At 33.5% G+C, this 16,599-nt stretch overlaps 4 protein-coding genes across 6 annotated transcripts in view; 2 read left to right on the top strand and 2 right to left on the bottom strand.

Moving 5' to 3' along the window:
* Positions 1–4,129, bottom strand: LOC100370832 (leucine-rich repeat protein 1-like). 2 transcript variants are annotated; one of them, XM_006825205.2, is made up of 6 exons: positions 4,045–4,129; positions 2,941–3,187; positions 2,741–2,839; positions 1,842–2,566; positions 1,320–1,410; positions 1–261 (listed from the first exon to the last, which is right to left on the bottom strand). In XM_006825205.2, the coding sequence occupies exons 2-6, from the start codon at positions 3,121–3,123 to the stop codon at positions 100–102; spliced, it is 1,260 nt and encodes a 419-aa protein (XP_006825268.1). In that variant the 5' UTR covers positions 3,124–3,187; positions 4,045–4,129; the 3' UTR covers positions 1–99. The 2 variants fall into 2 exon arrangements, with proteins under 2 accessions (XP_006825268.1, XP_085363060.1); XM_085506934.1 differs by having other exon boundaries at positions 2,941–3,184.
* Positions 4,130–4,376: 247 nt separating this feature from the next.
* LOC100369796 (tubulin-folding cofactor B-like) lies at positions 4,377–9,744 on the top strand. The gene is made up of 6 exons (XM_002741698.4): positions 4,377–4,609; positions 5,789–5,932; positions 6,826–6,919; positions 7,076–7,279; positions 8,611–8,683; positions 8,922–9,744. Exons 1-6 carry the CDS (start codon positions 4,493–4,495, stop codon positions 9,037–9,039), a joined length of 750 nt encoding a protein of 249 aa, XP_002741744.1. The 5' UTR covers positions 4,377–4,492; the 3' UTR covers positions 9,040–9,744.
* Positions 9,664–14,351, bottom strand: LOC100369645 (rRNA-processing protein FCF1 homolog). The gene is made up of 6 exons (XM_002741697.4): positions 14,260–14,351; positions 14,097–14,164; positions 11,802–12,022; positions 10,727–10,887; positions 10,229–10,323; positions 9,664–10,054 (listed from the first exon to the last, which is right to left on the bottom strand). The coding sequence occupies exons 1-6, from the start codon at positions 14,260–14,262 to the stop codon at positions 10,006–10,008; spliced, it is 597 nt and encodes a 198-aa protein (XP_002741743.1). The 5' UTR covers positions 14,263–14,351; the 3' UTR covers positions 9,664–10,005.
* Positions 14,299–16,599, top strand: part of LOC100371431 (apoptosis-resistant E3 ubiquitin protein ligase 1-like) — a 44,283-nt gene continuing 41,982 nt past the window's right edge. For both annotated transcript variants that reach the window (XM_085493569.1, XM_085493563.1), the window contains exon 1: positions 14,299–14,846. In XM_085493569.1, coding sequence (XP_085349695.1) covers positions 14,675–14,846 — 172 coding nt within the window. In that variant the 5' untranslated portion in view covers positions 14,299–14,674. The remainder of the gene's footprint in view (positions 14,847–16,599) is intronic.

The following is a 16,599-nucleotide window of genomic DNA, read 5'->3' as shown; positions in this document are numbered from 1 at the left end:
TTTGCTATGTTATTTTTTATTATAATTATTTTAATATAAACACATTTTTATCTTGGTTAAAAAGTAGATTTACAATTTATGGGCAATATTGAGCCAATATCAGCGCCAAATTGCATTTGGATTATTTTGGTATCTATTATGGCATCTCTGTGAACATAGATATGCTTCTAGTGGTGCATTTGTACGGCCTGTATGATCCAGCGATGTCACTGTATGGGCTAATCGGTGTAAGTTGACTCTGGCCAAGAAATGAACACAGGACTGAAACAAATGAAATATACAGTGAAAGTGCTTATCCTTACAAAGATCGGGCAGTGGTGAAGAATCAATTGAAGAAACCTTCCAAAAAATCATTTTTCCATAGTATCCAGATCTCTCCAAATTCTAATTGATTAATGAGGCACTAATTTTTGAGGGCATTAAGTCAGTATGGTGGTGTTTAAATGAGCCACCACTCTTTTTGTTTAATGCATTTTAGCTTAATAAAACATCATTTTTGACTAATGAAAAACATTTGGCTAAATAAAATCAAAGAAAGCTTAGAAAGAACTGTGAAGAGAGTACTGGAGGCATATTCAAAATTTAGGATTAGCCTTTCAAACAAGAAGTTTGGCAATTATTTTATTATTAACTAATTTATTCCAGGGCACCTCTACCACAAGGTTAATCTAAGTCTGATTTTTTGAGATATCAGAAGTTGGCTAATAATAATTAGATAATCAATAAGTATGTTTTTCAACATTAAATTAATCATGTCTGTGGAATATCCCAGAGCATCTATGAACCAAATTTCACTAATGTGATGATTATGCAATGTTATTTCAATTCAAACTATCAGGTCTTTAGTCTTAATGAAATGCAATAATTGTTTTTTCAGATTAAGAAATTATTATGCTTAGATTTCAACCTAAAACTGAGGTCTGTACATTGTCCTAGAGCATCTATTTACCTAGTTTCATTTAAATTTGTAACGATGGAATAGCCAAAAAAATATAAATTAGTATGCAAAGATTTTTTCCCCAAACTAATGCATTTTCCCACAGCGACTATGTACCAAGTTTGAGAAGTTCTTGAGATAATAGTGGAACAGATATACATACATTGTACATACAGGGTAACTGCAAAGATTCCCATTGTGTGCGTTGTACACAGGAGACAAAAACATATTGTATCAAACTTCAAAATCCAAATTACATAATTAACAAACCAATCTGAATAGCCAATTTTAAAAAAAAGAGGTCTCAAAAATATTCACAAATCACAGCAATGCAAATACACAAATAACACTAATTTTAGTGTGTTTCCTACATGATACATACCTCAAAACATGGACTTCCACACAGACATTTCTTCATTGAATCCAAGTAATCACATAAAGGTTTTGGGATTTCATTCTCATCATATGACAATCTGAAAGAGTGGGAAGAAACAAGTGCAATACACATAAAACATTCCATCATTGATACCCAGGTACAATGTATTTAACTTGGCATGAGTCAAAAATTCAGTTAACAATTCAATGGGGTATGATATTAATGTATGAACATTTCTAGCAACAACCAATGTTAAGTTGTACAGTACAGTATTGATATTCAATGATTTCATCACTGCTAGAAAAGATGATCTGTCTATAATGTATCTGCAGCATATCACAGAACACAGTCATACTAAATTAGCATTTGAGATATAGAAACAATGAAATCAATAACTTGATATTTTTTTTTTGTCAAATCAATGATTATCATGTTAAAATATCACAAGCTATTGTAGGACAGGCGTGGAGACAATGAAATGAGTTACGACATATCTAAATATTTGTGGAGATATCACACACTACATACCCAAGTTTCCTGACCATTCTTGCAGCTATTTCTAACAATGTTGGAAATTTAAGTCTTGATGTTGCTGTAGATGGTCCATCATCAAGGAATGGATTTCCAAATAAATCCAGCGAATCCAGTCTCAGTCTTATAAATCCAGCTGGAAGAGTCTTAATTTGATTGTGTCCAGCTGAGAAAAATCTTAGCTGTTGAAGCCTACCTATCGCCTGTGGCAATCGCATTATTTCATTTCTTTCAAGTTTGAAGTGCACTAATTTTGTCAATGCAGTTATGTGTGGTGGTATTACTTTGAACTTGTTATGACTCAAGTCTAAGAGGTGTAATGTTGATTTCAGAGGTTCTTTACACAACTCTGGAGGGAATACACTCAACTGGTTGTGGGACAAGTTCAACTCAGAAAGGGAAACAAGATGTTCCATCGAGGTGGGTAGAGAACGAATGTGGTTTTCACTCAAGTCCAGTACCTTCAATTTCTTGAGATCTAGTATTCGGAAATCAATTCTAGTCAGGGAGCAGTTGGATACTTTCAATGCTTCAAGCGATCGTGGGAATGACTTTGTCAGAGGATAATCTTTGCGTTTCAATACTGTCATTCTTGTCTGAGGTTTCTCTACTTGAGAAGATGTGGCTCGTGTGAGAGGAGTTAGCTGAAGTTTCTCAATATCTGCATTACGACTCGCAAGTCTCAAAGCTCCCAAGAAATTCTTTAAATCCACAGGATTAGCCTAGAAAAAATCAAATAAACTTGACATGTTTAATCAAAAAGTACATTCATTGATGATTAGAGACAGGAATGATATATGAATGGTATCATTCTGCCCTGACAATAAATCAAAAATTAAAATTAAACATGGAAATTAGCCACTCTCCACATTAGGTTATCCATTAATAACACTGACCTTACTTAATCGAATATCTAGTTGTGGTTCTTTCAAACGTACAGTTGCTTTGCCTTCTCCAATAAACTTTGCGAAAAATTGCTCAATATTTTCTTTCAGCTGTAAAAAAAGAACAACAAAAAATAAAGTCTTTTGATGATTTCCAGATGATTATGATTGATGATTAGCAATGAAAATATAAAGTGAATATTTACACTCACTCGATACTTTATTCCAGTTTTTTCTTTAGCTGTGCAAACTAACAGATATATTGCAGCTTCTTTGGAATCAGTTCCAGTTCTTTTACCGATGGACAAGGACGCTCGCACTCCTTTTGATTTGCCAACCATGCCTTGAGTTGGTAAAAGCCGACTGGCTATATCAATATCACAAGTTAGTCGCATGATGAAATATCTTGCAATATTGTTAATTTCTATTCAATGTTAATTTAACTAACAGATGAACCTGCTGAAATAGAAAAAAAAATGTATTTGAAGAAATATATCATATCATATCAGACTCAGTTCAATTGAAATTCATAAGGAATGATTTTCGAAGGCAATATCGCAATTTGTTGCCTGCTGAAGGAATATTGGTCATATGATGCCAGAGTCGAAGACAAGACTATCATCAATATTACTCCCAGCCTGACAGGATGTTCTCCATTAATTTGGTACTTAGCTCTAGCAATATTCAACTACCAGTACCGGTACAGAAAATGTCAACATTCAAATGCAATCAATTCACACTTTTTCTGTGAAATGGCCTCCAAAAACGAAAATACACATCTGAATCCACTATAATAATGCAATCAATTTGTTCATGGTCCAATTAATGAAAGGATTATAGTATTTATGACTATTGTGATCTGCACTAATCTGATTGCTGTCTTATCTATTCACAACATTGTTATAAAAAAGTAATAGTGTAGAATTTTTGTGTAGTGTTTTGACACCGGCGAAGCCCAATGCAGCGAGTACTCTTCAGAACTATTCGGCAGTATGGGCTTCACTAATTTTACATCCCGGTTAAACTTTGAACATGGAGCTGAAAATATGTCTCTTTTTAGCTCCATTTTTTGACATAGCAAGTTAAAGAGACCCTGTGTGTACAGTAACACTACATAAATCATAGACCTTAGTTTTCTAAGGTCTATGCATAAATGTAGTGTTTTGTTTATGTAGTAATTACACACTTCAGCTTTGAGTAACCTTCATCTCTCTGCCCTTAAATCCAATTATTGTCCTTCTATTGTGTGTTTATATCAAAGAAATATTACTCTAATCATACTACAATCACTACTGGTTAGATTTCTGTAAAGATACCTGCAATATTGAAGGTTACGCAGAGCATTTAACATCACAAATGTTAGTCCGCCATTTTTTGAAGGTGAGTTAAAAATAGAAGCCAATAAGAATAGTCGATAGTTCAAAACAATCTTAAGCAATGTTATCAACAATTTGATTGGTTGAGTTTATTCATCAATGAATCCTGAAATAAATTAGTTTTGTCTTGTCATTTATATTTTCTTCTCGATGTGATTGAACATTTGTATTTGTAAGGAATGTAAGCAATATTGTGACATCATGATGAGATGAAGTCGACACGCAAATCAACCATTTAATAATCTCGCGTTAGTTTGCGCATGCAGGTTTGCGAGAGTAAGTTCTCGGGTCAAAGGTTAACTACAAAATATTGACAGGACTCGACACGAACAAGAATATAACTATAAGTAAATTTGTGCGTGTTTTACCTTTACTTGAAATAGACAACATGGCAGAATTTTCGGTTGTTACCCAGTCTCAGGTCACCGTGCAGATCACAAGTTCTGCTACATCTTTTGCATCCGAACGACGGTTCCCGAAAAGTATAAGGATTGGGGAGTTAAAGGTGAGATCATTGAATGCTCAGTCATTGCATCCATACGATTGTATTGAACAGGGATCAAGATGGCGTTATATATACAATTTTTCACATTCTCATGTGTTGTAGCTTTCATACTTTTTCAATTATTGTGTTTTTTTTTAAATAATGTATGTGTCAGTCTTAGGCGATACCGGTAGCTTAGTTCTCAACGACTCGTTTACCACACATAATATATACGTATCCCTGGATACACCCGGGAAATACACATGGTTAGTCTCCCAAGTGTACATATTAGATCATAGATGTGAAGTTGATGTATAAAACTGTAGTTCGTTTTATGATAATACACTGGACAAATTATTCTAATTTGTAATTTTTAAATAAACATTTCAGTTGATAGATATCAGCAATTCACTTTCGGTTTGTATTCACGGTAAACATATAGTTATAATTTAAGTACATGTATGTGTAGTCTCCGTAATGCAGTCACTATTGAGTGTGCACTATCGTCAACTAAATTCCAGGTAAAAAGAAAACTGCACATGATCAACTCAAAACAAATTCACATTAATTTGCTTCAAATTCAGGGGAAAAAATCACCTGTGAAATACAAAGGTTACACCTGATCTTGCACTGGCTGATTAAATGTATCTACTATCTCAACCATAAACTCATTTCCTTTATTTTAATAAATACTTATAAATTTCAATGGAAGTTGAATCTAACCAGCCAATCAATGTGTGCAGTGCATAATAAAATCATTTAAAATTGCTGCAATGCTAATCTATCTGCCAATAGAAACCTTTCTTCTCAGCTTGAATTATTTATTTATAATATTCAATGGAATAAGTTTGTTGTCTTCATAGTACCATAGTACATGTAATGTCAAATGGAGAATAATTTAAAATGAAAACTTCATATTGTCAAAATGTCTGCTTAGCCCAAATATTGACAGAAATATCAGAGACTGGGATATCTATCTGTCTCATAATTCATGCTGGTGTAGTCCTGCTCTCATAGTTTTAGAATATTTGTGTACTTAATTCAACTTTTGTTGAAGGATTGTTCACATATTAATGCATGCTTCAATTCATCCGAATCTTCACCCTCTGTAATCTAAAAACAAGGCTTCAAACCTTGGATATTATTTTGTTTGTGTCAGTTAATTTTTCATAATAAATGTTGCTTCTCTTCTTACTTTAGGGTAAATTAGAACTCATTACAGGATGTAGTACTGCTGGGATGCTTTTGGAGGTTTTTGACAAGAATGATAAACTAATAGTTAAACTATCAGATGACATTGCCATGCTAGGTTCCTATCCAGTAGATGATGGTATGAGAATACATGTAAGTAAATAAATTAGCTACCCAATATGTTGGACAAATGGACTTGACACACACACACATATTTCCTATTTTCAGTGCACAAAATGGCTTCTAATTTATTCAGTGGGCATAAACCCGAACATTCATGTACTACCTGTCTAATCAATTTTCTTTCAAGTTCATTTCAACAGTCTGGAAGTATGGTTTCAAAATCACACAGTTTCACATCATATGTCAGTTTGTTAATGTGAAGTATACAATGCTGAGAACTGTTACTACCAGTATATATATATATGAACCAAGAAACAAAAAAGTTGTTATCAATTTATGACACTTACACTTTGTATAACCATAGTAGAGAAACAACCGTTAGATATTATAACAATATTTACCGGAATACTGTAGAGAGGGAAATTAAATTAAATTTAAAAAAGCAAATTATCCTATTGTTAACTTTACATATTCACCGGGTTTCAATTTAGCATGTTTGGTTATCAGCAAAATATTAAACCCAAAATAAAATTAATAATATCGATAGACCATTTTCTGTTTACTGCTAGATCCTGTGTTATTCGTGAAATTGAATGTAAAAACAAGACAAAAATGTAGTGTTGTAAAAACTTCGCGCGAGATTGAACAAAAACAAAAGTATTTTTGGGGTATTTCCATGCTTAATAATGTGCTATACCGGTACACATTTGATGATGGTCAAGTAAGGGTATCTCAATGCATTATACTTCTCTCAAGAAATTCAAATCGTTCAATTTTTGCTGCAGACATGTGGTCCGCCCCTTTAATGCACTACATGTGATCTCACAGTGAATGGAAAAATACAAATGTAACCTATTAAGCCCTACACAGTACTAGACTTTCAATGTCAGTTGATCTCTGATTTAATTTATGTCAACACACAGGTACATGATCCTACTCAAACAGTTGGCGCATTTGAAGATGTATCAAAAGTAGAAAAATTTGAATTATCAAAAGAGGAATATTCAAAAAGATCAGGCAAGTTTAAATTAACTACTTCTGACTGAACTTCTATTCATAGATACTTATTTCACAAACTTTTTGAAGCAAGTTGTAATTTCATTCTTACCAGGTACATTCAAAGTATTTTAAATACTTATGCGAAGGTGTAATAATTGTGTGATTTCTCTTCAGACTCTGTATTAGCCTTCAAGAAGAAAATGAAAATGGGACAGTTTGCTGAAGTTGATGAAGAAGAGAAGGCAAGACTTGAAAAAGAGGCACAAGAAAAACTGGAAAATGAGAAAAAACTAGCAGATCAAATAAAAGTTGGATCAAGATGTGAAGTAAATAATCCCAAAAATCCTCCAGTGAAAAGAGGCACAGTTATGTATGTTGGTGAGTATCAGCAGAAATTAGGTTTACCATTGGTTTGGATTTTACTATTCATGTAATGCAAGACATTTTTGACACAGGAATCTCATGGAATGTTGCCTAATTATTCCCTGTGACTAGTTTAATTTTTGTTTATAGCTCTGCTGTCATTGAAGACAGAACTAATACAGAATGGAGCTGTATTAGTGATTGTCTGCAGTTGCATCTGCATCAACCTCGGCTATAAATGACTTTTTCAGTTGGTTCGATTGTTTGATATATTGATTTGTTATGTGACTTGGTGTCACACGCAATGTAATATTACCGTAATTGGTATAGTACAGGTGTGATGTTTGCAGAGTATAATAATACCAGTACCAGTTGAAACCTCATCTGTTGGCTCCGTGTTCGTATTTTATCATCGCCGCCAGGGAAGTCTTTCTGTTACTGTTGCCATTTTGGTATTTGAACCATCACACCTGTACTATACCAATTACGGTAATATTACGTTGCGTGTGACATTTGGTTAGACTTCTATCAGATTTGTTCATTTCACGTCAGGAAAACTTCTAGAAAATTACTGCAAATTGCAACTTTGTTTTAACCAATATTTACACTCTATGATATAGCTATAAGTGAATAGATTGTAAGGTTATTTAGTGACATTTATCTTGACATACCGAGTACAGCCTATGTCAACTTTTTCACCATTGGTCTTGGTCGCCCGAATTTTTCTGCACTGTTTGCTTATATTCTTCAGTATATCTAAAAATGAACCCTAATTTTAGAGCAAACAGACAAAATTTCAATCAAATTTTAGTTTTTACTCAAAAAATGTGGCTATTTTTGCCCCAATCTTCTGAAAGAAAGTGCAGACTATAAACAGGACTACTGTGGAATACTTTATTTTCGCTTGAATTAATTTTCGCTATTTTTGCTGAAGGAATGATTCAGTGAAAATAAAATCCAGCGAATATACCTTTTTTCTTATCTTTTACATTCAACTCGCCAAAAATCAGTATAAATAAATTCCATATAACACACCTAAAAAGTCTTTTCAGCAAAAATAAATGAAAATAAAGTATTTTACAGTATTTTGCGAATTTGTGATGAAAAGAGGGAACTGGTGGTTAATAGGTTAAGCCAATGTAGATTCGTTCCCAATATTTCCACAAATGCCAGATTTGTCAACATTGATATTCACTGCAATAATACAATGATTGATTACATACACATATTCTGAACGGGACAAACAAGTAAATCATATACCTTCTTTTGCATTTCATTTTATTTCATTACAAGCTTACAAGCAAAAAAGGACTCAAAAATATCTTTTGCTTTGTTCATTATTCTAGGTACAACAGAGTTCTCTAGTGGTCTCTGGGTTGGTGTGAAGTATGATGAACCTTTGGGAAAAAATGATGGCAGGTAAGTTACATCATAAATTCTCGCGCAGAATACTCAAATCTTGCTGTATACGTCTGTCAATTAACATCGTATATATAGTATCACACTTCACCTTGTGTACATCCAACACTTACTCATAGAAATCATGGTCTCTTCTCCTACGGCAAACACAGAGTGTCTTACTGAAATTGATTAATGTATGTTTGCATTATTGGTCTACTTGCATGTTTTCTTCAATGGTTGGTCTTATTATTTTCAGTGTAAAAGGCAAACGATATTTTGAATGTCAGATGAAATATGGTGGCTTTGTAAAACCGGCTCACATCACGGTTGGCGACTTTCCAGAAGATGATTTAGGCTTTGAAGATGAAATGTAATGAATCAATTGTTCTACTTTTGTGCTTACCAGGTTTTAAAGAAAGGGAGTAAACCACTACCTTTTATTCATGTTGTGGCTTTCAAGGATTGTAACTTTAAATATTCTAATTCAGGTGTCAAAACTGGCAATTTGGTAGCACATACAGTAACAAGTTTAATCAACACTAAATTCTATTCAATTATTGTACAACAAAGATTCTTTCTTTGGTTGTATTATTGAACTAATATTTTCAGTCACATACAAAGCAATGTTGAGCATGTATTGATGAATGCCTGGTAGATCGAGAACGTAATTCATCAAAATACTGTGCGATTCTGCTAAAAAATAGAATGGGGAAGCGATTTTCACGAATTATAAGTACAATGTTTTAGCATTGAAAAACTGCATTTTGCATTTAAAGCAGTAATTATGATTTTTTCAGATGGATCTTATATAAAATCTGTTGACAGTTTGTGTTGGTAGAAAATAAGTGCAAGTTCCAAAAGTGATGCCTGAATGAGAATTTTACAGTATACAAACAATTATTCCAGGGGGGGGGGGGGGGCTTTAGCCTTCACAGTTTGCAATGTGTATCAAGTCTACTGTACTTCAGTGGTAATTAAGTGCAAATATATGACACATGTTTTCTGTGCAGTTGTTGAGCTTTTTATTATTTACACTGTAAAATGCATTTTTATTTTACAATAAAAAAAACAAAAGCGTATCAACATGTGTCGTCTGTTGAAATAAAAGATAGCCATGCAATGATGCAAGGCTCAATTCTGTAGGCAAGTGAAATTCAGAATATTGAAGAAGAAAAAATATGTACGTTTCCAGGTATTTTATTAATGAAACCACGCAACATGGCACTACTCGCATGATCCATCACACTTGACCATAGGGGCTTCCATCTGTTAAATAACTTTTATTGAGGGTGCAATTGATTATGCAATAAGTTAACCACTATGATAGCATTGTTTTCATCTTAAACCTTTGGAGCTCCAAAAGCATCTGGCATTCTCTCTATTGTAAATCTGTAAGAAGAAAACAGAGTCAGATTTTACTTGGGATTTTTGTGGGGAACAAACACCAGAAAGTGTTAATTTACATTCAATCAAATGTGCCTAGAAGTGAAATTCAAAATTCATTCAAGGCACCTAATCTGTAATTGTTCTAACAGAGGTATAAGACGCAAAGCTTGCACTTACCGCCGCTGAGAAAGATACATAATTGGGACTCCAGGAATTTTACGTATTCTTCTCCTGAGATCTTTATCGCAAGTTGCTACAATGTAACATTTATGCTGAAATTGAAACAAAGTTGATTATGAACATTAGAACATTATTAAACAAGCTGAAAAAGAAATATAAAAATTACACAACCATATACAAGTTTCAATGGATTTGGCCCATAAAGAACATGCTGAAATTGGTTAGTTATAATAGGCAAATTTCCCCCAAAATAATCAGATCTGGAGTTCATCATGAAGTATGTGTATTAAATGTCATTTCAATTCACTTAGAAGTTTTTGGGTTATTGGTAGAACATGCATACCTTCACACATATACATGCAGACAGATGTGAAATATCAAAATTGCAATGACTTGTACAAGGCAAAGTGAGATGAGGTTGTAAAACAGATGGAAGTAATAATAAAATTTTACAGTGCTTTACTGTTGAGATCATCATACAACAAATACTCTTACTTGAGTGACTCGCTGGACCAGACAGTCATCTGCATATGTACCTGTATGCATACATGGTATACGCTCAAACCGAGGATCTTTTGCAATTCTTAATGCCACTCTGTACTTGGGACCAAGTTTTTCTATTTCAGCCATCACACAGTCTGTTATGTATGGTATACCTGCAATTGACAATATTGTGGTCAATATCAGATTCCACATTTTCATGATTGGAGGATTCCATTTCATTTGTGAAGACAATATGGGGCAAAAGTCACCGACATTCAATATTGTAGCATTGCAGATAAATTATCCCTACTTCAAAATTTCACTTTTCACTGACTAGCAAAATCAATGCAGTATACAGTATGTTATTTCTTGGTTATCTGACACTTATATAGTGGTTGGAATACTGTGAAATACTTTATTTTTCACTTCTTGGAATTACTTTTAGCTATTTTTGCCGAAGGAATGATTCAGTGAAAATAAAATCAAGCAAATATAACTTTTTCCTCTATATTTTACATTCAACTCATCAGATTTCAGTGAAAATAAATTCCAGCTAAAATAAAGAATATTGCAGTATTCAATATTGGTCACATGCCAAACATACAACATGTACATCGTTCAAAGATAAATTATCAGATTCATGTGAAAAATATTGATAATGATTATGAATGAATGTGGAGACAAGATTTTTTTATTTTCATTTTGTTGGTAATCACTATGACACCACGAATCTCTCATTGAATTGAATACCGGTAGTACATGACAACAATGCACTCTTACAGCTCTCATTGTTGCCATAGAGGGCATACTTTCACTTGGAATCAAAAGAAACATACACAAAGCAATACAGCAGAGAATATGTAAATAGCTTCACCATGAATATAATCTTTCATATCTTATAAATTAGTAATTTATACAAACATTCCAGTAGCATTCCACACACATGTACATTCCCTGCAGATGGAAATCTGTATTCCACTTCACTTACGACCCTCATTTTTCCTACAGTTGAAAAATTAAATTATATACTCGTCTACAACATTGCAAATGTACCATCTGAGGAAGTTTACAAATTTAGTGTACTCACATTTTGCATAAAGGCAGTCCATCATACCCTGCATAATGTCTATTTTATTTTTAATTGAAAAGTTTATAAAGTTTGTATCTACAAGTATATGATAAGGAGGACCAAGCTGTGTATTGTATTTGAAGAACAAAGCTGACGAATACTGTGGCACTTCTCTTTCAACAATCTTGCCTTCCTCTTCCTTTTTCTTTGGTTTTGGTTTTTTGCGTTCACTTTCTTTTCTACAGAGAAATGTATATTATGTCATGTTTAATATAGGTATCATAGTGACATAGACCATCACCCTTGATAAAAAGATTTTTCCACAACCCAATGCACTCTCTCAGTGGCAAGCATAAATGTGGGTTTTGATCTAGCAAATAATGTGCACTAAATACTGACTTTAATGCCTTTTATCACGATTACTAGAAGAGGTAACCATGCTTTTATGCATTCCAATCATCCAATGAATGACCAAGTTGAATTTTTAGATCAGTAATGTAATTTGTAGGTGTTGATCTAGGCATCAATAAAAGTAACCATATCTATTAATATAGACTGGACTGCCTAATACCTTAAAGAATCAAAATAAAAAATTCTTTTGTTTATGGCCTCTCTCAAAACCTCATGATGGAAATGCATACTTCGTTTACAAAAGTTGTTGGAAACGAAAATGAACTACAATAGGCATTTTTTTTAGTGCATTATTTTTTTTTTATTTTTCCACATTTCATGATATAATTTTATGGGTAGCTCGGATTTGATACCTTTTTCAAACTAATATCACAAAGATTTTGAATTGCTAAAAAAACTTTATGTGCAAGGAAGTACCGGTATTACAATAATAAATTTCGCAAAATCACAAAAGTCCTGGAGAACTGGAACTTAATTGTACAATCTAAATAGGGTTGTCATGAAAGCATGAATTGTTTATGGATATTTACAAATATTTATAAACATTTATCTCGAAATATCTTCATGCTTCACTCAAATTAAAAAAAAAAAGAGTCTTTCATTGGCTGTAGAAGCTATTCGGTAATGCTTGTTACCAATTAGTCTTTGCAGGGTTGTTTCAGTCATTGGCATATTTGCATGAAAGCAAATAATAAATCCCATAAAATTTGTTTAATATGCTTGAAATTACAGTGATTCATTCGCTGAAAATAAATTTAAAAAAATGCAAGTACAACTAGTACCATTATCATTTGGCACAGAATGTTAAATTGCAAAAGTGAGCCTGTGTCAAATGAGAGGTGAAAGGTTAACTGACTGTAGTGGAGTTCTATACCAACAGTAATCATTCATTAAGGTAGAAGCCTAGTCATAATTTTTGACAAAATTGGTCACAAATGGCATGACAATGTTCATTAGTTTATTATGTACAAACATGAAGCTAATGTCTCATGATACAATGAAATAGCATTATTTTGTGTGTTACAGTTATTCTTTTTGAGAAACGTGTCCTAATATTTCTTGAAAATTGCTATTTTTAGAACAATTCCATAGAACACAATGTTAAAGAAAAATTGCATTTTTTGACACCTTTCAAAACCCAGATTTTTTAAATAATTCAGAACAACAACAAGTACTCCATCATTAACAATATATGATTTTTTCAGCCTATGTCACCAGGCTAAATTTTGAGATATTGCATAATATCTCTGCCATAAAAACCTATGGTAAAAGTGTTATAATAGTGTCAAAATGGCGACTTTCCACTAAAATACAACCATCAATTTCTCGAAAAAAAGGCTGGTGACCCCCAACTTTTTTTAGATCAATATCCTTATATTGCCTCGGAGTACAATTTATTACAAAATGAATAAATTCTGGGTTTTTTTTAATTTATGAGTACGGTAGGCTTCTACCTTAAGGTGATTGGTCAAGTTGAAATTTATAAATATTTCATGTAAAATAAATTCATGCCAATGAAACGTTTAGACATTATCGTACAAAATATAATGCTAGAATAGTAAAGTACATGTCCATGTGTTGGTTTAATGCCATTTCAGTTGACTCATGGAACTATAAACTATTTATAGTTCCATGGTTGACTGTACTCATGGAAATCATGCACTCGTTTTAAATAAATTGCAATTTTTAATTTATTTATGTAGTGCGAGTAATTACTTCAATTCTTGAAAACTTGGTGTTGAGATAAAAAAAATGGCACAATGATTGTGCATTGTAAAACAATAGAGGTGTCTATGAAACTAATTCTGATCATGGAGGTACCTCCATGTTCTGATTAACAATCCCCCCAGTCCCCTCCCAGTGTTTACATGAATGGATAGTAGACTACGAGTGTTCACGTACATTCTCTGATCTCGGGAAGAGATCATCCTCTTCATAACGGCATACTTTTTTGTTCTTTTATCTTTACCCTATAAAATGAAAACAAAAATACAGCATATCGTCCAATAAATAAATAACCATAGATATTTCGTAAGAAGGAGAAAACCCATGCGACAATGCTCACCATTTTGAATCTCGACTTCGTGTGGAATCTCGCGTTGTGCGATAACTTCAGAACTATCCATAGTGGTCAAAGGTCAATTTGCACTGAACACATAGTTGACCGCGGCATACCGTGCTTGTCTGTAAACCTTGTCAATGTAATATAGATTTTGTAAACGTCGATAATGTTATCAACAAATTGTGTTTCTGCTTTAGCGAATATCTATTCATTTTCCACTAATGATATCTGGTAACTGGTGACCACTAAAGTCAAGTGTGTGACGTTCTACATTGTAAGAAGATTAACAAGATGGTGTCTTCCCGGAAGTCTTGTTTACTATTTGGTCTGGGCAACATAGATCGTTTCTTACAATGGGAAATGTAACATTTATATCAATCCAATTGAGAGGGATTGTGCTTACTATTAACTGCCAGTAATGGATCGTTTTGACCATACTTTGCTCGTCGTAACTGTTCTGTCTTTATGTTTTTGGGGAGCGTGGAGATGGCAGTCTACAAAAGATTTTGAAAAACAGAATGCTGACAAAATAAAAGAATGGATAACAAAACACAAGCTTACTGAATATAAAGATGTAATATTGGAGTCAGGTAAGATTGTTGGTGGTATTAATATTAAATTGACAACGTTTTAAAATGTTAACAGGTACTTCCTTGAAACCAACCTGATCTGATCTATAGAGGTACATTGTAGGGATCAAATTAAGTGTAATAATGTAAAACAATTTATTTTCAATAACATTTAAAGTGCCTGTGAAATGGCTGCTATTTTCACGCTGTCGCTGGACTCCGGCATTGGACAAAATCGAATTTGACGGCTGAATCGTCTTGTTATTTAGCAGGTTACTAGACACTATTGATTTATAAAATAGAGAAATAATTTAAAAAAACGACAAAACACAGTTACTGAATAAATGACTGCCGCGTTGTCATGGGTGAACGCGTCGGGTCATGAGGGGGACAAGTGCATGAATGGCGGCGTTTAATTGGATAACAAAAATTATTGAGAGCGACTCACATACAGACAAATTCAGAGTGGATTTAGCGTGATTTTCATGATTATGACATCATATTAAAAAAATACATTGACAGCTCAAGCCCGGATTCTTATTCCGTAAATTATTACGCCAATCAAGCTGCAAGTAAAAGCAACAAAGGTGTGAATTCAACATTCAACACCAATAACCGAACAATTCAGACACAGCCTGCGAAAATGAAAACAGCCTGAGGGCTGCGTAATTTCCTGTTTGTCCGACGCTTCGTTTTTGTGTCATTATTAAAATTACTGCTACCTTTTTACATAACACGGGTGGTCTCTATAAAGCGATAATCAGGATCGCAAAAAAATCAAATCATTTGAAACACATACTTGACGTCTCTCTTCCTTTTGAAATCCGTCTCAGTGATCATGGGCTGGTCCGGAATCTATTTTTTCGAAAACGTTTTGTATTGTCGGCGTTTCTCGTTAAAACCTAATTGTTTTGTCATGGACAAGGACAGTTTTTCAAAAAAAAAAAAGAATATGAGGTGAAGTGAACACTGCATATGACGATATGCATATGTTACGAGGAAGTCCACCCCAACCTTTTCTCGTTATTTTCACGGCTTTCGTCCACCGATTTCGCACCTTCGGATCGATTGGAAACGTGGAAATACTTACACTATGACTATATGCATTACTGCAACTGCCCACAACACAACGTTTAACCATCATAAAAGTTTGTTGTGAAAACAACTTCTAAAAATTCGCTCTCTCAAAAATAAAATTAAATAGACAAAAGAAACGCCGATTAAAAAATGTATATCGTTTAAAAGTACATTTCTACGTTTAATGACACAGTGATATAAAAGCTTCCTCTCATATTTTTGTATTTGGTGGCGCACTTTCGGCGAGAGTCGGAAATCCGGAAACAGTCAACCGTTTCAGGATAGGTGGGCATGGCTACAGCACGGGAAATATCTCAAATTTACTTGGATACGAGTAATCATTTTCAGCAAAAAAATCAATAATTGCCCACTTCAGTGGGGCACAGATCTAAAATGGGAAGCTTGTGGGTGGGCATTGCACAGGCACTTTAAATTCACTATTTTGATGTTTTGAGCATATTCACTGTGTTTTATTAATTTCATGATTTTGTCAAGGGAACATTGAGTTTTATTGTTATTGTTCACGTAGATTTAATTTCATAAAAAATAACGAAATTAAAGCCCAGTGAATAATTAATGCATTTACAGTATCATTGACATAACAGTACGTCCAAGAGATTAATACATTATAGATTGTCCTTGGTTATAAGCTGTTACCTGGTTATGAGGTGGATTATGAGGTCAAAAGTCCATCCAC

Source organism: Saccoglossus kowalevskii, chromosome 2 (assembly GCF_978046115.1).
Source record: "Saccoglossus kowalevskii chromosome 2, keSacKowa6.1, whole genome shotgun sequence".
Taxonomy (NCBI): Eukaryota; Metazoa; Hemichordata; class Enteropneusta; family Harrimaniidae; genus Saccoglossus; species Saccoglossus kowalevskii.
This window is presented reverse-complemented; position numbering and strand designations above follow the sequence as displayed.